The sequence below is a fragment of the Schistocerca cancellata genome, chromosome 11 (genome assembly GCF_023864275.1).
Source record: "Schistocerca cancellata isolate TAMUIC-IGC-003103 chromosome 11, iqSchCanc2.1, whole genome shotgun sequence".
Classification (NCBI taxonomy): Eukaryota; Metazoa; Arthropoda; class Insecta; order Orthoptera; family Acrididae; genus Schistocerca; species Schistocerca cancellata.
Window position 1 is genome coordinate 65498742 of NC_064636.1, and position 24930 is coordinate 65523671.

Below are 24930 nucleotides of genomic sequence, written 5' to 3' on the forward strand. Positions count from 1 at the left end.
CTCCAAAGTGCTTATCGAGGAAATTAAACGCTCTACTGCTTCGATATGGGTCGAGCCCATTCTTGCACAAATCACATCTCGTCGAAATCACTGGCACTTTTGATAATTGGGATCAAATCATTTTTCAACACCTTCACGTACCATTCCGTAGTCACCAAAGGAATATCCACCGATTATTCGGTGAATGGACATTGCAAACCACACAGTCTCCTGTTGAGAGTGAAGAGACTTTTCGACCGCCACATGTAGACTCTCAGTCCCCCAGATGCGCCAATTACGCTTATTGACGAATCCACCCAACTGGAAGTGGGCTTAGCCGCTAAACCAAACTGTGTTCACATCAAAGTACTGTTCGTCAATTCTGTAGACAATAGTGTGAGCGAAACATAACGGCTGTCCAATGGCCCTGGGACCTAAAAATGGCTGATAGGTCTGAATTTTATATGGGAAGAAATGCGGGTCTTCAACAACAATTTCTTTCAGTGTGTTCCAGTTGATTCAAAGCTGTTATGCAGCTCGTTTCACCGATTTCCTGGGACTAGTTTGAAACAATGCAAGCGCCTTCTTGGTGTTTTCAGGCGTTTTCATCCTATTTCGACGACCGGCATTGCGAACTCAGTCAGCACGAACGCTACCCGTCTCTCAAACTTGCGAATCATATTCTCGATCGTTAGCACACTTGGACCGGTTGTCTTCAGCTTGAACTCGGTCGCAACACTTGCTCTGAGCCGCAGTTGGGCTGTTATTGCTAGCACAGCAGGCCTTCACAAGCGCTCTATGTCCAGGTACGCTGTACCGTGACGTTTTCTCGCCCAAACAGATGACAACAAAAAGGCGCGCGCGCATACACGTACCAATTACAATCATGCCCCGCGGCTAACCGTACAGTTTGAACGTCATAACGCCAACCACTCAGAAGCTATGACGATTTCTTTTCAAGGTTCAAATGGCTCTGAGCACTATGGGACTTAACATCTGTGGTCATCAGTCCCCTAGAGCTTACAAGAGAACATCCCCATCGCACCCCCCTCAGATTTAGTTATAAGTTGGCACAATGGATAGGCCTTGAAAAACTGAACACAGATCAATCGAGAAAACAGGAAGAAGTTGTGTGGAACTATGAAAAAATAAGCAAAATATACAAACTGGGTCGTCCATGCATAAGATAAGCAATATTAAGGGCAATGTGAAGCGAGGAGCGCTGTTTGTCCTGTGGTTAGCATGAACAGCTGTGGAACGAGAGGTCCTTGGTTCAAATCTGCACTCCACTGAAGATTTTGCTTTCTTTATTTTCGCAAAGTTATGCTCTGTCCGTTCGTTCATTGACATCTCTGTTCACTGTAATAAGTTTAGTGTCTGTGTTTTGCGACCGCACCGCAAAACCGTGTGATTAGTTGACGAAAGGACGTGCCTCTCCAATGGGAACCGAAAACATTTGATCGCAAGGTCATAGGTCAACCGATTCCTCCACAGGAAAACACGTCTGATATTTTGTATACGACACTGGTGACTGCATGTGCGTCACATGACAGGAATATGTTGTCAACCCACCTAACTAGTACACTTGGCGAATGGGTGAAAAGTTTCTTCTACCTTGCCCGATTTAGGTTTTCTTGTAGATGTAATAATCACTCCAAAAAAAGTGATGAAAACATAAGAGTTTTTCACATAAACTGAAAATAAAAAGTTAAATTTTCGGTCGAGGGAAGATTTGAACTAAGGACCTCTCGTTCCGCAGCTGTTCACGCTAACCACGGGACCACGGAGCTCCTCGCCTCCCATTGCACTTAATATTGCCTAACGACCCAGTTTGCTTCTTTTGCTTATTTTTTCATAGTTCCACGCAACTTCTTCCTGTTTTCTCGATCGATCTGTGTTCAGTTTTTCAAGGCCTATCCACTGTGCCAACTTATAACTAAATCTGAGGGGGGTGCGATGGAGATGTTCCCTTGTTAGAACTACTTAAACCTAACTAACCTAAGGAAATCACACACATCCATGCCCGAGGCAGGATTCGAACATGCGACCATAGCAGTTGCGCGGTTCCGGAGTGAGCACCTAGAACCGCGAGACCACCGCCGCTGGCTTCTTTTCATGTAGATCAAAAATTGTCATCCGGTATGAATAACGTAAATTCCTGATTTCCATCATAAACATGTTGCTGTTGTTGTTGTGGTCTTCAGTCCTGAGACTGCTTTGATGCAGCTCTCCATAATACTCTATCCTGAGCAAGTTTCTTCATCTCCAAGTACCTACCGCAAACTACTATACGAGTATTGGTGATACCTTGATGCCTGAGAACATGTCCTACCAACCGATCCCTTATTCTAGTCAAGTTGTGTCGCAAATTTCTCTTCTCAACAATTCTATTCAGTACCTCCTCATTAGTCACGTGATCTATATATCTTATCTTCAGCATTCTTCTGTAGCACCACATTTCGACCCGTTCTATTCTCTTCTTGTCTAAAATATTTATTACCATGTTTCACCTCCATACATGGCTACATTCCGTACAAATACTTTCAGAAACGACTCCCTGACACTTAAATCAGTACTCGATGTTAACAAATTTCTCTTCTTTAGAAACGCTTTCCTCTCCACCGCCAGTGTACATTTTATATCCTCTCGACCATCATCAGTTATTTTGCTCCCCAAGTTACAAACTAATTTACTACTTTAAGTGTCTCATTCCCTAATCTAATTCCCTCAGCATCACCCGATTTATTCGACTACATTCCATTATCCTCGGTTTGATTTTCTTGAGGTTCATCTTATATCCTCCTTCAAGACACTGTGAATTCCATTGAACTGCTCTTTCAGGTCCTTTGCTGTCTCTGACAGAATTAGAATGTGATCGGCAAACCTCAAAGTTTTCATTTCTTCTCCATGGATTTTCATTCCTACTCCGAATTTTTCTTTTGTTTTCTTTACTGCTTGCTCAATATATAGATTGAATGACATCGGGGATAGGCTACAACCCTGTCTCGCTCCCCTCGTCACCACTGTTTCCCTTTTATGCCCTAGAGTCCTATAACTGGCATCTGGTTTCTGTACAAATTGTAAATAGCCTTTCGCTCCCTGTATTTGACCCATGCCAGGTTCAGAATTTGAAGGAGAGTATGCCAGCCAACACAGTCAAGAGCTTTCTCTAAGTCTACAAATGCTAGAAACGTAGGTTTTGCCTTTCGTTAATAAACCATATAATCATAAACATACGCCAGTGTCTTGCTCTTACATCATTCACCTTAGGGATGTACACTTTCTTCAACTTTGGAAGGCAAGACACAACTATAAATGAAAAACGAACGTAGTGTTGTGAGTGCAGGACAGGAGACCATAAGTCTGCTGGAAAAACAGGTTATCACAACTACCCAGTGGTCGCAGGAGCAGCCTTGACGCAACCATTGTCTGTCTTATTTCCGTGGATAGTGTTCCTTTGTTAACTACAGAGCTATCGCATACAGATACCATTGAAACAGGCTCACAGAATTGACAGCCAGGGTGTAGTTCGTAAGAAACACAAGGAGTGAGGGAGGCAGATCGTGTCACTTCCTGTGGGTCCTTTTGGAGGGAGCCACCTGGCTTGCAATGGCGATGCCTGGAACCTAGAACAAATGGGCGATGGAAGGATGCATGGGGCTGGTCGTTAATTCTTGCTGCTGCAAGGTCTATGTCTTCATCAAAATTTGCGTGATTACTATGCTACTCACAACAAACTGCCTGGCAGAGGATTCAATGAACCACCTTCAAGCTGTCTCTCTCCCGTTCCACTCTCGAAAGGCGCGGGGGAAAAACGAGCACTTAAATTTCTCTGTGCAAGCCATGAATTATCTTATTTTATCTTGATGATACACTCCTGGAAATGGAAAAAAGAACACATTGACACCGGTGTGTCAGACCCACCATACTTGCTCCGGACACTGCGAGAGGGCTGTACAAGCAATGATCACACGCACGGCACAGCGGACACACCAGGAACCGCGGTGTTGGCCGTCGAATGGCGCTAGCTGCACAGCATTTGTGCACCGCCGCCGTCAGTGTCAACCAGTTTGCCGTGGCATACGGAGCTTCATCGCAGTCTTTAACACTGGTAGCATGCCGCGACAGCGTGGACGTGAACCGTATGTGCAGTTGACGGACTTTGAGCGAGGGCGTATAGTGGGCATGTGGGAGGCCGGGTGGACGTACCGCCGAATTGGTCAACACGTGGGGCGTGAGGTCTCCACAGTACATCGATGTTGTCGCCAGTGGTCGGCGGAAGGTGCACGTGCCCGTCGACCTGGGACCGGACCGCAGCGACGCACGGATGCACGCCAAGACTGTAGGATCCTACGCAGTGCCGTAGGGGACCGCACCGCCACTTCCCAGCAAATTAGGGACACTGTTGCTCCTGGGGTATCGGCGAGGACCATTCGCAACCGTCTCCATGAAGCTGGGCTACGGTCCCGCACACCGTTAGGCTGTCTTCCGCTCACGCCCCAACATCGTGCAGCCCGCCTCCAGTGGTGTCGCGACAGGCGTGAATGGAGGGACGAATGGAGACGTGTCGTCTTCAGCGATGAGAGTCGCTTCTGCCTTGGTGCCAATGATGGTCGTATGCGTGTTTGGCGCCGTGCAGGTGAGCGCCACAATCAGGACTGCATACGACCGAGGCACACAGGGCCAACACCCGGCATCATGGTGTGGGGAGCGATCTCCTACACTGGCCGTACACCACTGGTGATCGTCGAGGGGACACTGAATAGTGCACGGTACATCCAAACCGTCATCGAACCCATCGTTCTACCATTCCTAGACCGGCAAGGGAACTTGCTGTTCCAACAGGACAATGCACGTCCGCATGTATCCCGTGCCACCCAACGTGCTCTAGAAGGTGTAAGTCAACTACTCTGGCCAGCAAGATCTCCGGATCTGTCCCCCATTGAGCATGTTTGGGACTGGATGAAGCGTCGTCTGACGCGGTCTGCACGTCCAGCACGAACGCTGGTCCAACTGAGGCGCCAGGTGGAAATGGCATGGCAAGCCGTTCCACAGGACTACATCCAGCATCTCTACGATCGTCTCCATGGGAGAATAGCAGCCTGCATTGCTGCGAAAGGTGGATATACACTGTACTAGTGCCGACATTGTGCATGCTCTGTTGCCTGTGTCTATGTGCCTGTGGTTCTGTCAGTGTGATCATGTGATGTATCTGACCCGAGGAATGTGTCAATAAAGTTTCCCCTTCCTGGGACAATGAATTCACGGTGTTCTTATTTCAATTTCCAGGAGTGTAATTTCTCCCTATGTAGGTGGGCGCCAACAGAATGTTTTAGCAATCGGGGGAGAAAACTGGTGACTGAAATTTCATGAGAAGATCCCGTCGCAACAAAAAACGCCTTTGATTTAACGATTGCCACTCCAATTCACGTATCACGTCTGTGACACTATCTCCCCTATTTCTCGACAATACAAACCAAGCTTTCCTTTTATGAACTTTTTCGATGTTATCCGTCAGTTCCACCTGATGTCCAACCCACACAACACAGCAATACTCCAGAACAGGGGGGACAATCGTGGTGCAAGCAGTCTCTTTAGTAGACCTGATGCAACTTCTACGTGTTCTGCCAATGAATGGCAGTCTTTGGTTTGCTCTACTCACAACATTATCTTTGTCATCGTTCCAATTTAGGTTATTTGTAATTTTAATCACTAAGTATATAGTTGAATTTCCTTACTTGAGTTTTGTGTGACTTATCGCGTAATCGAAATTTAGCGGATTTCTTTTAGTACTCATGTAAATGACTTCACTCTTCTTTATTCAGGGTCAATTGTAACTTTTCACACCATACAGCTATCTTATCTAAATCATTTTGCAATTCGCTTTGGTCATCTGATAACTTTACAAGACGGTAAATGACAGTATCATCTGCAAATAATCTAAAGACGGCTACTCGGACTGTCTCCTAAATCGTTAATATAGATCAGAAACAATAGAGGGCCTGTAACACTTCCTTGGGGAACGCCAGGTATAACTTCTGTTTTACTCGATGACTTTCAGTCTATTACTACGAACTGTTACCTTTCTGACAGGAAATCAAGAAACGAGTAGCACAACTGAGGAGATATGCCATAGGCATGTAGTTTGGTTAGAAGAGACTTACGAGGAATGCTACCGAAAGTCTTCTGGAAATCTAAAAGTATAGAATCAATTTGACATCCCCTGTCACTTGCCCCCATTACTCATTACTTCATGAGTATAAATAGGTAGTTGTGTTTCATAAGAACAATATTGTCAGAATGCAAGGTGACTATGTGTCAATAAATCGTTTTCTTCGAGGTAATTCATAATGTTCGAACACACATATGTTCCAAAACCCTACTGGAAATCGACGTTAGTGATATGGGCCTGTAATTCAGCGGATTACTCCTACTTCCGTTTTGGGGTATTGGTGTGACCTGAGCAATTTTCCAGCTTTTCTGTACGGAACTCCCTGTGAAAGAGAGCATAATCTGATGGGAACCTGACAGCTATACAATCTGGACCGGAAGCCTTGCATTTATTAATTAATTTAAGGTGCTTTGCTACAACCTGGACGTCTACTTCTATGTTTATCATCTTGGCAGTTGTTATTTATTGGAATTCAGGAATATTTACTTCGTCTTCTTTGGTGAAGTTTCGGAAAACCGTGTGTAATAACTCTGCTTCAGTGGCACTGTCATCAATGACTTCCCCGTTGTACCGAGCGAGGTGGCGCAGTGGTTAGCACACTGGACTCGCATTCGGGAGGACGACGGTTCAATCCCGCGTCCGGCCATCCTGATTTAGGTTTTCCGTGATTTCCCTAAATCGCTCCAGGCAAATGCCGGGATGGTTCCTTTCAAAGGGCACGGCCGACTTCCTTCCCCATCCGCCCCTAATCCGATGAGACCGATGACCTCGCTGTCTGGTCTCCTCCCACAAAAACCAACCAACCAACTTCCCCGTTGTTATCGTGCAGTGAAGGTATTGATTGCGTCTCGCCACTGGCGTGCTTTATGTATGTCCTGTCGCTGACCGTGATCACCGTCAACTGTCTTCAGTGCGTGATTGGCCGCAGACACGCACTGCTGCTGGAGGAACACCTGTTTCTGGAGCTGAGCCGTGCGCGAAGTCTACGACCATGGAAAGGGGTTGCTTGGACGAAATATGCACTCGCGTCTACCTGTCGGTAAACGGTTAATAAAGGTGGGGTTTGGACATTTAAGCTGCTGATTCAGAACAGCTTACACCATGGACTTCCCTTGTACACGTAGGCAATATTGAAACAGGTGTACAGAATCACTGCATACACACGTACTCATCTTTCGTGCATTGCCTGTTAGCTTTTCCTTTCACACATTTGTAACCACATTCAGAACGATTATATGTTGTGTTCTGTCAAACATTTAGGTGGTTATGTCACTTTGTACGAATATCCACACACAACTGACAGTGCTTAGTCATTAAATGTTATTCTCTTATGTGTCCCTACGGCCGCCACACCTACAGGAGAGGTGATACACTACTCCCTACTGCGAACGTCGATCTATAGTGCACCACGATCGTCGTATTCCATGTCAAAACAATTTGGTCGCCGCGGAATCAAGGCTGGAGAGTTGTTTTGCTCTCTATGCAAGTCTGTCTGGAGACTACAGATCGTGTTCCTCGATGCTCAAAATGCACTCACAATTCTTCTCTTACGTTCCTCCTTTGGGGTTTCTGCACCTGGGGGGGGGAGGGGGGGGGGGTCAGCACACATCAGGCGATTGCATCAGTCTACGCCTTTCATTCGTCAGTGAACACTATACTGTTGTATGCATTTTATTAAATCTCTAGGATTTATCTATAATATCTGGTCTCATTCCTGAATAACGACGGATGTCTCTGCTGTATACATATTACCTCTGTTTGTTACCAGATTTTTCTGACACAATGTTAAAGATTTCTGACACAGAATTTGAAGATTAATAGGATTAACTTTACTTGTATAGGCATTTAAGTATTTAGGAACCATGTCTAGATTTTTATGTATTTTACGTACTGCACCATCGTAATTATACCTCAAAGTGGACTACCCGTGTCGCTACAAACTTTCTTTTCGCCTCTATGCATCCACACTTCAGCACCTGACCTACTGACCACAGGAAGGTACATTTTTAATGACTTGCTTGTGCCATCCGTACTTGCAAATGCTAACAGGTATAAAAACATGCGCTCTGTAACAGCTATAATTATAAGTCTGCAAATGGTGTAAGTACTGATATAGTATTGTTTAGTAGACTGTTCTAACTCACCGATAGAAATATCTGTACTTATACACCTTGCACCATGTGTGTCTGTCAATATGTAGGAAGTTAAATGGCTCTGAGCACTGCGCGATTTAATTTCTGAAGTCATCAGTCGCCTAGAACTTAGAACTAATTAAACCTAACTAACCTAAGGACATCACACACATCCATGCCCGGGACAGGATTCGAACCTGCGACCGTAGCGATCGCTCGGTTGCAGACTATAGAGCCTAGAACCGCACGGCCACTCCGGCCGGCTGTAGGAAGTTATATGATTTGGACGTATAACTAACTACACACACTAAGCATTTGCATGTTATATACACTGAAGAACCAAAGGAATTTCGTATAGCGCCCCCCCCCCCCTCCCGATCATGCAGGAGTGCCGCAAGACAAGACGACGTGGCACGGCCTCGACTAATGTCTGAAGTAGTGCTGGAGGGTACTGACACCATGAATCCTGCAGGGCTGTCCATAAGTCCGTAAGAGTACGAAGGGGCGGAGATCTCTTCTGAAAAGCACATTGCAAGGCATCCCAGATATGCTCAGTAATGTTCACGTGTGGTGAGTCTGTTTAAATTCTGAAGACTGCTCCTGGAGCCACTCTGTAGCAATTCTGGACGTGTGGCGTGGTGCATTGTCCTGCTGGAATTGCCCAAGTCCGTCGGAACGCACAGTGGACACGAATGGATGCAGGTGATCAGGCAGGATGCTTATGTTTGCGTCGCCTGCCGGAGTCGTATCTGGACGTATCAGGGGACCCATATCACTCCAACAGCACACGCCCCTCACCATTACAGAGCCTTTACCAGGTTGACCAGTCTCCTGCCGACATGCAGTATCCACAGAGTGATGAGGTTGTTTCCATACTCGTACTCCTCCATCCACTCGATACAATTTGAAACGAGACTCACTCTACCAGGAAATATGTTTCCAGTCATCAACAGTCCAACCTCAGTGTTGACGGGCCAAGGCGAGGCGCGAAGATTTGTGTCATGCAGCCATCAAGGGTACACGAGTGAGCTTTCGGCTCCGAAAGCCGATATCGATGATGTTTCCTTGAATGGTTTGCATCCCGATTCTTGCTGATGGCCCAGCATTACAATATATAGTAATTTACGGAAGCGTTGCACTTTTGTCACTTTCAACGAAATGGTTGTACGGGAAAATCCCCACTTCATCGCTACTTTGGAGATGCTGTGTCATGTCGCTCCTGCGCCGACAGTAACACCACGGTCAAACTGCTTTACATCTTGATAACCTGCCATTGTAGCAGCAGTAACCGATCTAACAACTGTGCCAGGCACTTGTTGCCTTTTCAGGTGTTGCCGACCGCATCGCCGTGTTCTACCTGTTTATATGTCTCTGTAATTGAATAAGCAGGACTATACCAGTACTCCAGTACGTTCTTTGCGTATTGCCCGTTGGCTTTTCCTTTCACACACTTGTAACAACGCGGAAAACGTTCCGGTGGTTATGTAGCTTCGTATTTATATCCGGACATAACTTACCAGGCTTAGTCATTAAATGTTCTTCTCATATGTCTTCCTGTGAATACACACGTACTCCTTTACAAGTACTGATCACAGACAATCGTCTTCTTTTCATATTTATCGTTTGATATACACAGACCAACGCAGTACTTTTATTTCAGCCAAGTTAATTACTAAAGACTAGATTTTCGAGCTATACCGAGTACTGGGCATGTGATTCATGCCGCTCAAAGCAAAGGAAGTATTTCTGTTTAAATTCTGTGTACTCAAATATTTTGGTTACTGAATTTGTTCTCCTTTTCTGTCTGGTGCACACACGAATAAATCAGAACACTTTCCAACGTGTCATCAGGCCACGTGCAGCATTTGAGAAGCGCGGATTCGCCAAAATTTAGTACTCAGACTTGTAGCGAACATCCCTGTGCTTTGTTGGTTCAAATGGCTCTGAGCACTGTGGGACTTAACATCTTAGGTCATCAGTCCCCTAGAACTTAGAACTACTTAAACGTAACTAACCTAAGGACATCACACACATCCATGCCCGAGGCGGGATTCGAACCTGCGACCGTAGCGATCACGCGGTTCCAGACAGAAGCGCCTAGAACCGGCCGGCGCAAGGAGAATACTTTCATCTTTAAAGCCTTCAACTTCCTGGGTTCCCAAGTAAAGGCCTAGGTTAAAACTGAAAACGCCCAGCCCTTTGTGTCAAGATGATTGCATGTAAAAAAGTCGTAGAAATGTGCACTCTGGTTTGTTTTCGAAGGTCTTCAGTTTCGTACCCCGCCTCTGTCGCTGAGTTCGGCTCGCGTCCCGCCTGTTCTGGAGTGCACACGCGCCATTTCCTTGTTTACCTCTTGCCGCGGTTTCGAGTACTGCTTCCCTCTTACGAGCGAACCATAGCGTACACTTAACACTGAGTAGCGATCAAGATAACATTTCAAGTTGAATATGCACAACTACGACCTTTTGAAATTGAGAACTTTGCACTGGATGATCTTTGCCTGGACCCACGGGATGTAACTGGCATTCACTTTTCCATTATCAGAAATGTTGTAGGTGTCACAATTGTGTAGCGATATTGAGAATCAGCACGTGCAACACCTCAACCTGATGGACATGTAGAGGCCTCCATTCGATCAGTGTCTTTGACCTTCCATTTGAGGTCCCACCAAACATCGTCATGTTGGCTTCCAAGCCATATGCCAATGTACTCAATCACCAGGCCGACAAATTGAAAAAATGTGATACCTATCTTTTTCTCTACAATATCCATTAACTGAAAATTGAATTAGTGAAGCATGTGCCATTATACCTGATTATAGGACGATGGAGGGCCATCATCACATATGACAGGCAGCCCCATACCTGTGCTTCCTGCAACTAGGAAGGACGTTCCGCCAGAACTGTCTCTGGCGCCGGCCTGGAGAGACACCACTCAACGACGCTGCACCCATTGCCACGTCCACTGTCCATCCTGTGGCTTATGCTGTGGTCACCACACGATCTTCAGCACAACTCACGTGATCCATTACAAACGAAGACTGCCGTCACAGTGACTGATCCGGCACTTGTCACATCACTGCAACCAGAGTTGTTAATGTGGGGAGAACTCTCCTGCCCAATACTGATGGCAACAATAGAGAAAAGGCACCTAGTGTTGTAGCGACTTCTGCCTTCCTTCCATTGGGCAGTGAGTCAACATACAACTGCTACCATTTTAAATCTGAGCTGCATGTTAGAAACAAAAGTCGCCATGGAAGCGCCAGAAGTGGAAACATGACACTTAGATGATTACCTTCAACAAATGGCTACATGATGACAATCAAATGTTCGCTGACGCAAATTCCTCTGTCACCTTGGCCCAAAAATGCTTCATGTCATAGTAACACAGTGGCTCATCCCACATGACTTCCCTCTTATGATACCATCTTCACTTGTGTGTACAGTAGACGGTCCACCAAACGACACAATATCTGTGCCAATGAGCTTCTGGGCATATAAGGTAGACGATGACACCATACTACCACCTTGTACCACAAAAGAATGTTCTGATGGAGGTACTGGGCAGAGCAAGGACACCACTGTGGATACCACGGCTGGTACACCCCAGACAGCTACTCACAGAGTGCATATCACATTCCAGGTAGACATCAGAAATCAACAGTACTGACAGGCCATGTTCAACGTCAATAACATCCATGTGGAGCATAAACTGACGATGTTACACAGCCGGCCGGAGTGGCCGCGTGGTTAAAGGCGCTGCAGTCTGGAACCGCACGACCGCTACGGTCGCAGGTTCGAATCCTGCCTCGGGCATGGATGTGTGTGATGTCCTTAGGTTAGTTAGGTTTAAGTAGTTCTAAGTTCTAGGGGACTTATGACCACAGCAGTTGAGTCCCATAGTGCTCAGAGCCATTTGAACCATTTTTTTTTTGACGATGTTACAGGATACACTGAACACAGCAGATATAGACATAGCTACCCTTCAGGGTGTCTATGTCAGGGATTTTGTAGAGCCTTTCGAATACGACACACACATCACCCACACATTTGGCACTGGCAGTGGCATGGGATTCTTCTTTGATGGCTTAATTAACAAGATATCACTTTTCTCCTTGGCAGGAGCAGCATTGCGTACGCTCTTCATAGCACCAGATCCATAAACATCTACACACCCTCCGGATTGGGCCATCATGGAGAATGGTCGCCTTCTTTCAGGATGCCTTCATGCCACTCTTGATGGGCGTCAGGATGACTTCATTTTCGGTGGTGATTTTAACTACATTCAGGTGCCTAAGGGCCAACTGCCACACTACACTCTATGTGTGGCCCTCTCCACATCGGAATCACCCTTCGATTCACTGACGCGTGTGAATATGGACATGTCGACAGGGAGGGTTTCACACACCATGTCAGCCACTCCTCCAGCCACATAGACCGTAATTATCTCTCGTGCTCCAGTGTTTGGGGCAAACAAGTCACTTAAACATGGATCATTGGCTTTTCTATCACACAGCCCGTGTAGGTACTGTCATCTTTCAATGCAAGATGGTATGGCATGGGCGAGGCCGCTGGAAATTGAATGTGTCTCTCCTACATTTTCTTGAATGTCAACAGCTCATGGGGGCCTTGTGGACATTCTGCACCCTCCAGGCTTCCTTTTAGGGTTCCTTTACTCTGTTGATAAACCAAATGGAGAAACTAGCGTCAGTGACTATTAGCCCCTGTCGTCCCTGAACTCTGACATAAAGATCTTCACTGGCTTTTGGCACCGCACTTGAAAAGTGTTGCCTGCTTTGTGGTATACCAGAACTAGGCGTCATCATGAGGTAATTACAACATCTGGACTTCCTTACGTCGATACTGTGACATGGCTGCATTTCCAGACACAGTGCGTGATGGAACTCTTCACCTCCCCTTATTTCAGCGAGGACATGATAGGGTTGATCACTCTTATCTGGCAGCAAAGATCCAGAACATGGAATTCCCAGACAGCTCTTAGGCACGACATCTTGCATTATGTACCACGGTCGTTTTACACCGTCTGTCCTGGTCCAAGGACTGGTATGGAATGGCTGCCCTGTCTCCCCAGTCCTGTACACTGGCACCATTGAACCGTTAGTTTGCTGCACCAACCAACACTTCAATGACTCTTGGCACCCACACTTCTTGTTCCATGGCCTAGGTGGGCGGCCTGGTCCTCCTTTTGCGATACACCAACGATGTTCAAGCAGCAATGGAGTGGGTGGGTTCCTACCATACTGCTTCAGTAGCGTCATTAACATTCGCCAAATGTCGTGCACTACCTATATTACATGGACTGCCCACTGAATGTGTCACTCCCCTGCAGGTCTGTGGCATGACAATATAAAAATGTGGTCAGTGAACTGTAGCTGACATTTTCTCCACTCAGAGATTGGGTGTTGTGTTGACTTCACCATCATTTCATCCCATTGACACGCAGTCGCCAAAGTGGCTTCAGCTGAAATGCCTTGCAACAAGTGGCTGGACTCTGCACAAGTGGATCTCCTGGCCTGGCTACATGTATCATCATTTTATTCAGTTTTGTAGGCAATGAAACTATTAAATTTTACTTTATAATTATTAGTTTGTAGGTTTTTGTTAATACTCTTGTTTCTTGGCCCCTTTACATAAAAATTAATTATGTAGCAAATTTGGAATGCTTGCTCTAATTAATTGATAACAAGAAATATCTCTAAAGGAGTATTTGCGTACAAAATCTATAACGATTTATTTGTGGGATATTTCGAAAAATTTGAGGATCATTTTGTATGTGATTGCTCTGACTTTGTGGAAGTTCGTTTGCAATGTAATACAGTGTGTGGAGTTATCGCTTGTTACTCTCCCATTCCAAATACAAAACAACTGTGCAGCAAAACGCTCAACAAATGCATCATGTTGCAGTTGCTCATTCATATTCATCTCCAAAGTCAGTTTTGTACATGTTGCCGTAATACCGATAGTTGAGAATGGCTTTCACTTCATCTGTAGCTGCTGAATACGGTAACATTTATAAATGTTTCCTCAAACGTCTTGTCTCGCCCACCTCTTACAGAACTGCCATTTTGCCAATTGACTGTGGCACAATTAACATCTACTTCAGCAATGAGAGTGTGACTTGGAAACTTATGTACTAGTGTACTTAGGTTTTCTCTATAACTTTTTGGTTGCGTCTGGAGTAGGTCTAGAAGTTGATTCAAGGACCAGATTCCACATTAATGCCCGCCATTGATACTGAGTCTTGCCCAGACAGTCTCGCATGAAGTTTAAGTTTTTGTTTAGGTTGGTACGATCTTTCTGTGAAATGCAGGAAATGGCATACCATCTCTATGTATATTTTGGATACATACTGAAGTTTTTATCAGTATCTCACGGCTTTCAATTCCGCGATTTCACCAGCTTTCTGTACCCAATATTATGTGAGCTCTACTGAGGCAGTCCCAAAACCTGGCACGTTGTTATCTGTGCTTTGGAACTTAATCTGTTGAAATGTAGTACTGTCGCCTGTATGGGACACTTCTGTGGAACTTATACTGACACTTTCAGGTCGCTATCATCATCTGGACTGGATAAGAGTAGTGTAATCTCAAAACCGTTCTTTACACTCCGCGCCAGGTCAGCTACCTGAGCAACTGACCCATTTAGGACGTCTCTATAGTACTCAACCCTATGATGCAGATCCAAGAAATTTCAGCCTGCTTTGTCACAGAAGTTTCGAGCTCTTGAGTCAGTCGTTCCATTCCATTCAGAACGGGGAGTGCACGAACAGTTTTGCACTGCAGCAAATTGAGAGTCTCACTAAAATTAGATGAGCTCTCTGAAGGTTCTCTGCCAGCTGAATAATCCAAGTGTGGCTGCAGAGCACAGTCGGCAGCCAGTAGGACCCCACTCCCTCAGCAGATGACTGAATGGCCTCTCCAGCAGGCTGAATAAGGCTCCCAGCCATACACACTGAGTGCACTTAGTGTTCCCTCACATCTCTCTCTTTTTGCCATTTCCCTAAGAGATATCTTTACTCGCCGTCCATTTGAACTTCCTACTGTTAATAGATCCTACCCTTTAGCGTTTGCCTCTTCCTGACACAGCACATGCCATCAGCTGAAGTGAGTCTGAGTGAGTCAGTTTCGGTTTCAGTGGAAGACAGCACCTCAGATTCGTTGGTTAGGGTGATGGGTACCACGTGCTGAGTCCTCCCTGGTCCCTGCCACCCCTGTACAGGTAGCCTAGTCCTGCCACTGACATGTCACTCCCACCAAAGTGGATGAGTGGTGACAGACCATGTACTTCCTGTACAAGCTGCTGACAGCCAAGTGGATGAGCGGTAGGAGATCATGTACTGCCTGTAGAAGCGACAGCAGGAGATGATAGCAACTCAGGTGTCTGTGGTATATCTGATACATGACTGCTGGTAACTCTCCAGAAACACCCATATTCGGTAGCTTCCAGGCGACTGATCTTAACTTATGAACGTCAGCTAACTCTTCCCACTTTCGAGGACGATGTTCACGGAAGGGCTGCAGTGTGGCTGGTGTAATGTCTTACAAAACAGTAAACAAGTATCATTGAAGTAAGCCTGAAGGTTCTTTTTGATCTTCCGGACCAGTTAAGCTCCAAGTATAGCTAGTTACCGTTAAGATCTGAAGAGTCCGTACGCAAATAAATGTTTCCTTTATAGCTGCAGTAGCACATTCTATAAACGCTACTAATATCGTGAAATGTTTAGAGGATGTAATCGAAAACAAAATGAAAATTACCGTTAGTTTACGGTAAATGCAGCGAATCGAACACGAAATGTTACTTGCAACAAGCGCTACACAAACACTGATTTTCTACGACATACGTAACGCACAACATTGGTAACATACGAAAATTTCCGAAAATTTACGTTTATTCACTTTGATACACAATGAAATAAAACGTTTCTTTGAATGAGGTGGCTACTTCGAAATTTTTATCGAGGAAAAACGTTGATCGTAACTAATGGTATAGCACAAAATACGTTTCTCATGACACACAAGGTACCAAAATACGGAATATACTACGACACAAGCACGGATTTTGATAAAGCTGAAATGTTTAAAATTGATGTGAAGTTTTAGGACGTGACTCTTAGAGGAGAAATTATCTGTCACATCTGATTTTACTTGAAGGAAATAGAGGAAGTCGGTTTGTATACGAAATTATGAGTAAACAGCCATGGGAACTGTCGGATTGTCCATTTAGCTGGTTTCATGTCAAATTTTGCACTTTCGTGTCAAAGATGTACTCTGGAACATGTCCTCAAAAAAAAAAAAAAAAATGCAAAGAAAAGGGTGTACAGTGTGGAACATAACAGAGCTAAAGGTGAGTTGGTAAACCTTTGTGAAAAGTCTGCTGATACGTTCCACAGACAGATTACCTTTATCACTGTAAGGGTCTATGTAATATACAAGGTGATTTTTTTTCTACCATGTACAATCTCTAGTGGTTGATCAATGAGCGGATAAGGAAGAAGGAAAAGTCTAATGAAGTCCGGAGATGCATGGTCCCTATGCCAGAGACAATTTATTAAATCATTCTTTGTTACAGAAGCTGCAGTGTAATACCATGCAGCTACACTTACAGTATTCACGGTTTCCTCCTAGTGGGTGGTACTGTTTCTGGCACATCATGACCTAGGATGCTGGAAATCATGAAGGACGTACCGGAAATGGCCAGACACTAGAGTTGGAAGAAAATGTAATGAACACTGTGGAAGGCGACCGCCGTATCAGAACCAGGCAGTTGGCCCACCACTACAGGGTAAGCCAGACGACCGTGTGGAACTTTCTCTGTGACGTCTGCTACCACCCTTATGAGTTACAGCGTGTGCAGGACTTACTAACGACAGACTTCCACATCTGTACCAATTTTGTCACTGGTTTCTTCACCAGGTAACCACGATTCCGGGATCTGTGTCGTTCATCCTGTTCACAGATGACGGCACATTTACGTGGAGTGGTGTCTTCAACTCTCATAACTTCCATCTGTGGGATGGTATGCAGAACGGCCATAACAGCGAGTCATCAGCATCGGTGCAGCCGGAATGTGAGGACAGGGATAATTGGCGGCCATATTTTGGGACCAGTCTTCCTTCCATGTCGCCTAACTGGCGGCAACTGTTGGCATTTGTTGCGGGTGTCTTGCTGTAAGAAGTGCTATTGATGATTCTAATGGTTATGTGGCTGCTCCATGATGGGGCTCGAGCCTACTTAGCCGTTAATGTCCGGCCGCATCTCAATCGTGTGTTACCTGGTTGATGTACTGGGGAAGGTGGTCCAGTTGCATGGCCTGCTCGTTTACCGCATCTCAACCCGTGCGATTTCTGGTTATGGGGCCACTTCAGAAGTATCGGTGTACGCAGAGCCCATTCCAGATGTGGAGACACTGGAGCAGCGAATTCATCCTGCCTATGACACTGTTCGTATGCAGCCTGGCCGATTTGAACGTGAGAGACAGAGCACACTACGGCGCCTATACACGAATGCGTTGAGGCACATGGAAACCATTTTCAATACATACTGCAGTTGTCGGTGCGTGATACAGCGAGTAATAGACTGCAGTCTTCGTAACAGTGTACGATTGAATAAATGGTCTCTAGCGAGGAAATCATTCATTTCCGGACGTAAATTCGTTAGACCTTTCTTGTTACGTATGCTGTCATTGATCAATCCCTAGAGACTGTACACTGTGGTAAAAATCGCCCAGTCTACGCAACATGATGACCAAATGGCATTCCAACTGGAGCTTTCTACAATACCAAAGGCAATGATACACTGATACCCAACGATGTTCCGCAGTTCCCTCGCAGTATTCTTATGACTGCCCTGTGACCCAAAGCAGTTACCCCAACAAGATCACGCCGGTGTGTACCACGGGTGGGTCACGCCCGACTCTGCCAGTTATGCTACTTGCATAGCAATAACGTCTGACGTACGTATTGCCTATCATGCAGGAGCAACGAACTGTACTGAATACAAGTTTGTGTTGCCCTTGGACGAGAGAGATTTCTGAACAAATGAGGTATATTTATTTTATATCTTCTCTCGCTGTTCTAAAAATAGAACGTCGATATATTCAAGTAGGCCACTACTCTAGTGTGTTCGAATAAGACAAGCAGGCAACAGGTGGCCAAGGCAGCTGGAGGGAAGCTTGCACACGCTGGCATTCACACGGCGCTGGCGGGGACGTCTCAAACCAGAGATAAGACTACCGTGATTAAATAAACTAGCACCAAAAGAACCACTTGGACCATGAGGTGTTTTTAGTAGTAACGGATGAAACACTTACCTGAGTTGTCGGCTGTTAATGTATGTACGCTGACTTCTGTATACGATTCCGGAAAATAAATTCGTAAAAATCTCAGTGCAAAACTTAAACATTTACTTCATTACTTCACAAAAAATTGCTGTCCATTATCATACCCAGCCTCATAGGAATCGAAAAAAATTTATTTTTTACCTGTAACGGAAACTGGGCGACTGTAGCCACTACACATGACCACCGCCACAAAAATGTGGAGGAACCAACTAGAGTTTCTGCGGAACATCACGGAAGGTCGCAGGTGTCGGGCCAAGTAAAAAACTTTTCCCTCAAAATAACTTTACCGAACTTGCCGTCTGATGAAGAACCTGAAATTTTAGAAACAAGTGGAATCACAAAACACAATTCTTTGCAACTACCAGTATAGTAAATAAAGAAGCGTAAATTAATATGAATTATACCGTTTTACAAGATGGATATCATTCCGTTGTCCCGAATATACAGTGTGATTCACGAAGGTATGCAAATATTTCAGTATGTTATTCTACAAGTAAAACTAAAGAAAAAAGTTCGTGTACACACAGGTCCGCAAATGTTCAACTACGGAGTTACGGCTAGTGAGAGATTTTGCCTGAAATGATCCAACTTCGGTAATATGTAGCCATCGCAAAACTGTACGAGGTTACAGTAAAGCACGATTTCCATTTAATTTGTTGTTATTCATCTGGTGAAACTAATAAGAGATGCTCTAGGCGTGTATCTTCAGTAGTTTTTCAGAACATCCAGTGAAGCAAAGAAGTAACTTCGTAAAATTTTTAATTTATTACTTGGCCCAATTTGTTTTTTAAATTCGAGGCGACTGCAGAAAGTTTTCAGCAGAAGTTGTAGAGAATTTAATTTTGAAATAATGATGCTAATAACTTTAACTGAAACTGTATGAATTTGTCAGATAATCTGCTTTTATTAATACCATATTACACGTGAATTCATGTTACAGCGGATAAAACAAAGCTCAGTGTTAAGGAAGTTGTACAGTGGGCATACAGTTTCACAATACATTCACAATAAATGTTCAAAAACGTGTCCACTGAGTTCAATGAATTTAGCTACACACGTATGAACTGATTTTGTTGCTCGTTTCAGTTCCACAGAGTTGTTCTTAATTTTGCCTACTGCATTCACAACGCTAGCAAGTAATGCCTCACGCGTGTTGACTTTGTCCTCATAAACTATGTCTTTCACCCATCTGCATACAAAAAAATGCATTGGTGTTAAATCGGGCGATCTGAGTGGCCACAGACGTGTAGCACCTCGACCAATCCGTTTATGGCGAAAATGTTCATTTAAATGTGTAGTGACGGGTTGGCGAAATGTGGAGGCGCGCCGTCACGTTGGAAACACATTTGAAATCGCGTAGCAAGTGGAACATCTTCGAGCAAGCGGGGTTTTCTTCTTGAAGGAATTGTAAGTATGTCTCGTCATTTAGACGTGCTGGGAATATACTTTATTAGATTCATCATATCAATGACGACGAAGTAAATGGAAATCATGCTTTACTTTAACCTCGTACAGTTTTGCGATGGCTTCGTATTAGTGAAGTTGCTAAATTTCAGGCAAAATCCTTTATTACCCGTAACTTCGTAACTAAACATTTGCGGAATGATGTTTATATGAACTTTTTCTTTAGTTTTACTTGTAGGATAACATATTAAAATAGTTGAGTATGTTCAGGAACCACCATGTATACTGGCTGATCAGCTGCACTGTTTAAGACAAATACTGTCGAAAAAATTTAAGAGATCGTTATAATGTTTGCACCCTATTAATTGCGAGAAACTGCTGTGTGAGCGACGTATAGTCCGTTGTAATACTCATATTAATTGCAGGAGACAGGGATCAACTTCGCTTTTTCACATGAAACTATACGTGGTGATCTGGTATGCAGAGGGAGAGAAGGACGGGGCTGTGTCTCGCCTACAGCAGGGGCGTTAGCCGGCTAGGGGAGCCTCAGGCGGCTAGGGACACGCCAGCGTGTGCTTCCGAGTGTGGTGCTGGCGGGAACTGTGCTCCAAGAAACATAGGGTCAATCAAAATGCGTCATCTGATTTCAAAACTATCCTGACTGTTATGTTATTTGACATATGTGGAAAGAGCAGGCCCGAGTTTTACACCATTTCAGCCAGTCAGCAGCAGTGTGCGCCCGTTTCAGTTCCAGTAAAAATGGTGTCGGGACAACAGAAAGCGCTTTGTGTTCAAAGTTTTGCGCACTGCGGGTCAGTAATAACCGTTCAGCGCGATTTTCGTGTGGAACATCCTGTAGCACAGATCGTTAGACAACGGGATGAACAATTCCAAGAAACACGTTGCGTGTGTGAAGGCGAATCGCCGGGCCGTCCCCGAGTGTCTGACGAAGACGTCGAGCGCACCCGCCACAGTTCCACGAGGAGTCCGCGGCGATCCGTTGGCCGCACAGCACGACAGCTCAACGTGTCCCCGATGTCCGTCCTGGCGTGTGTTGCGTAGACGATTACATACGAAACCGTACAAAATTCTGCTACGGCAAGCTTTTCGTGAAGGTAACAAACGACAACGTGTGGAGTTCTGTAATTTCGTTCCTGTAAAGATGGAGGATGACAGTTCTCTTCCACTCTTAGAGCTTAGTGACGAGGCAAAATTCCATTTAAATTGACAACTTGGATATGATCTATGAGGACGTGCGTGCGACTGCGCGGAATAATTACAGTAATTGACCACACGCTTCGCAACAGCACGTAGCAAACTGTGTCAACGGAATGTCGTACCAGCATAACAGGGGACAAGCAAACGCTCAGGGTTACAGCAGTCATAATAATTTCAACCGCCGCAATGGAAAACTATATAGCAAATTTCCACATCAGAATAGATACAACCTGATTTATGAAAACACACAGCGACAATACGGTAACTCACAAATAAATCACAACTGTAATTACAAGCATCCGAACTACTGGAAATGTAATGGAAAGCGTCACAAGGGAAAGAAATGGAACAATAATATCGGACCACAACAGTATTGTCAGCCAAGTCACTTCACTCTCTCACATCAAAAGAATCCTTGCAGCCTCAAAATGCGACACTTTCTCACCAACTCAACCAACAGTTCAGAAGCAATAATCAGGACAATCCGTCGCATGCTTTTCTTAACACCGCCAGTCACAATAGCCGAGGAAACCTGACAATTTTTTACATGCAGGCGAACCAAGCATCAAACGCAATGTCAAATGACACGCAATTAAGTGATGCACATTTCGTATGGTATACGAACGCAAGTTTTGAGCCTACTACTCAAGTAAAATTAACTGACATTTCAACTCCATCTATGTCGGAAAAGTAGTAGCAGCTTCTTTATGCCTTCACAGGGAAGCTGCGGAACAAAATTAGAACACCCTGAAGTAACATTAGACGACAAGTTAAGACAAGCTCTCATATCTTTAATCACTCATACCAACCTAAGAAAAAGGGCGCATGACAAACACATTACGAAAGTCTTATCGTATCATGTAAATGAACGAGTGCTTTTAAAGACCGACTTCAAACCATTTTTGACTTGTCATAAGAATTGCAAGTGGCAGTACTTGTATGAAGGACCATTTATTATACTAAGAAAGCCGCACATTGGTTGCTATCTGTTAGCTGACCCTGTGTCTGGATGAATAAAAGGATTGTTTCATTACGCAGACTTATACACACTCCTGGAAATTCAAGTAAGAACACCGTGAATTCATTGTCCCAGGAAGGGGAAACTTTATTGACACATTCCTGGGGTCAGATACATCACATGATCACACTGACAGAACCACAGGCACATAGACACAGGCAACAGAGCATGCACAATGTCGGCACTAGTACAGTGTATATCCACCTTTCGCAGCAATGCAGGCTGCTATTCTCCCATGGAGACGATCGTAGAGATGCTGGATGTAGTCCTGTGGAACGGCTTGCCATGCCATTTCCACGTGGCGCCTCAGTTGGACCAGCGTTCGTGCTGGACGTGCAGACCGCGTGAGACGACGCTTCATCCAGTCCCAAACATGCTCAATGGGAGACAGATCCGGAGATCTTGCTGGCCAGGGTAGTTGACTTACACCTTCTAGAGCACGTTGGGTGGCACGGGATACATGCGGACGTGCATTGTCCTGTTGGAACAGCAAGTTCCCTTGCCGGTCTAGGAATGGTAGAACGATGGGTTCGATGACGGTTTGGATGTACCGTGCACTATTCAGCGTCCCCTCGACGATCACCAGTGGTGAACGGCCAGTGTAGGAGATCGCTCCCCACACAATGATGCCGGGTGTTGGCCTTGTGTGCCTCGGTCGTATGCAGTCCTGATTGTGACGCTCACCTGCACGGCGCCAAACACGCATACGACCATCATTGGCACCAAGGCAGAAGCGACTCTCATCGCTGAAGACGACACGTCTCCATTCGTCCCTCCATTCACGCCTGTCGCGACACCACTGGAGGCGGGCTGCACGATGTTGGGGCGTGAGCGGAAGACGGCCTAAGGGTGTGCGGGACCGTAGCCCAGCTTCATGGAGACGGTTGCGAATGGTCCTCGCCGATACCCCAGGAGCAACAGTGTCCCTAATTTGCTGGGAAGTGGCGGTGCGGTCCCCTATGGCACTGCGTAGGATCCTACGGTCTTGGCGTGCATCCGTGCGTCGCTGCGGTCCGGTCCCAGGTCGACGGGCACGTGCACCTTGCGCCGACCACTGGCGACAACATCGATGTACTGTGGAGACCTCACGCCCCACGTGTTGAGCAATTCGGCGGTACGTCCACCCGGCCTCCCGCATGCCCACTATACGCCCTCGCTCAAAGTCCGTCAACTGCACATACGGTTCACGTCCACGCTGTCGCGGCATGCTACCAGTGTTAAAGACTGCGATGGAGCTCCGTATGCCACGGCAAACTGGCTGACACTGACGGCGGCGGTGCACAAATGCTGAGCAGCTAGCGCCATTCGACGGCCAACACCGCGGTTCCTGGTGTGTCCGCTGTGCCGTGCGTGTGATCATTGCTTGTACAGCCCTCTCGCAGTGTCCGGAGCAAGTATGGTGGGTCTGACACACCGGTGTCAATGTGTTCTTTTTTCCATTTTTAGGAGTATATATATATATATATATATATATATATATATATATATATATATATATAAGTGTACATAAGAATATTGCGCAGGACTAACACCCTGTCGACCTGCCTCCGCAAGAGAAGTTATTTATGTGTGTGCCTGAAATAAAATAGATTTATTGTAGGAGAGCAAGATTTGCCTTAGATGTAAGTGTTAAGTTAATTGAGCCATGAGCAGCCACAGCCAAAGAGCTGAAAAACAAATAATATAGGAGGGACGTGCTAAGTGCCACCTGATACCACTAGTTTTAAGTATAACAAAGCTCTCTCCTCTTCAGTGAAATAAATTAAAATGATCATTCGGACCAGAATGATATCTCGTAAATAAAAGTTGATTAAGGTCGCTTACTCTTAGGAGGGAAATGTTTTGTTATGTAGAAGGAGTGTTTGATAACAATTTTTATGAGACCATCTGTGAAAAGCAGTTGATATAGACCGCAGCTTAGCATATATGTGTCAAATAAATCAATAACGATCCAGGTAGCAGGAAAGAAGTGTGCAACTCAATTACTCTTATTACAGTACCGAGAAAACCGTATGCGCTCATAGAAATTTTACGGCAGAGTGCAGCTGAAATACTTGCAAAGATCAATTATAAGTAAAATAATTTAGTACCAGAAGTATTTTTTTATATTTTAAGAAAGATTTTTTTTTGGGAACACAATTTTACGATACCCAGAACAGAAGATAGCTAACAGACACTGTTCACTGCTAATGCATGGTATAAGTAATTTTAGATATGTATAGAGAAATGCTTGGAGAGCTGGGTCGGACGATACTGAGACTACTGTATCGATTTAATTATGCTAACTACTTATCATGGAAAAGTAGCGTGATGAGGCACAATTTATGTGACGCTCATCATTTCACACATCATTAAAAGTTTGTCCTAAGATCTCTTCACCCCATAAAAGTCTATTGTGTTTTCCTCTAACCAGTATCCTTATCTTCCTACCTTATCTAGCAGATAAGTGAATTATACGGACTGACAGCAAGCTTGATACGTACAGACTGTACATATGGATGGTCGTGACACTTTAGTTGTTGACAGAATATGCATATTCTCCGCGAACCGCGAATTCAATTGAAGTTTGTTATGTGCAACAGCACGACATAAAACACGAAGCTTCCCAATTTCCATAGTGGAAACTTGAACATGAGCTGTTCATCCCAT

The 24930-nt window shown here is 45.1% G+C and overlaps 1 protein-coding gene across 2 annotated transcripts in view; it reads right to left on the reverse strand.

Moving 5' to 3' along the window:
• LOC126108612 (uncharacterized) overlaps positions 1-24930 on the reverse strand; it is a 62391-nt gene that overhangs the window by 27184 nt on the left and 10277 nt on the right. For both annotated transcript variants that reach the window (XM_049913915.1, XM_049913914.1), the window contains exon 2: positions 18783-18952. In XM_049913915.1, coding sequence (XP_049769872.1) covers positions 18783-18870 — 88 coding nt within the window. In that variant the 5' untranslated portion in view covers positions 18871-18952. The remainder of the gene's footprint in view (positions 1-18782; positions 18953-24930) is intronic.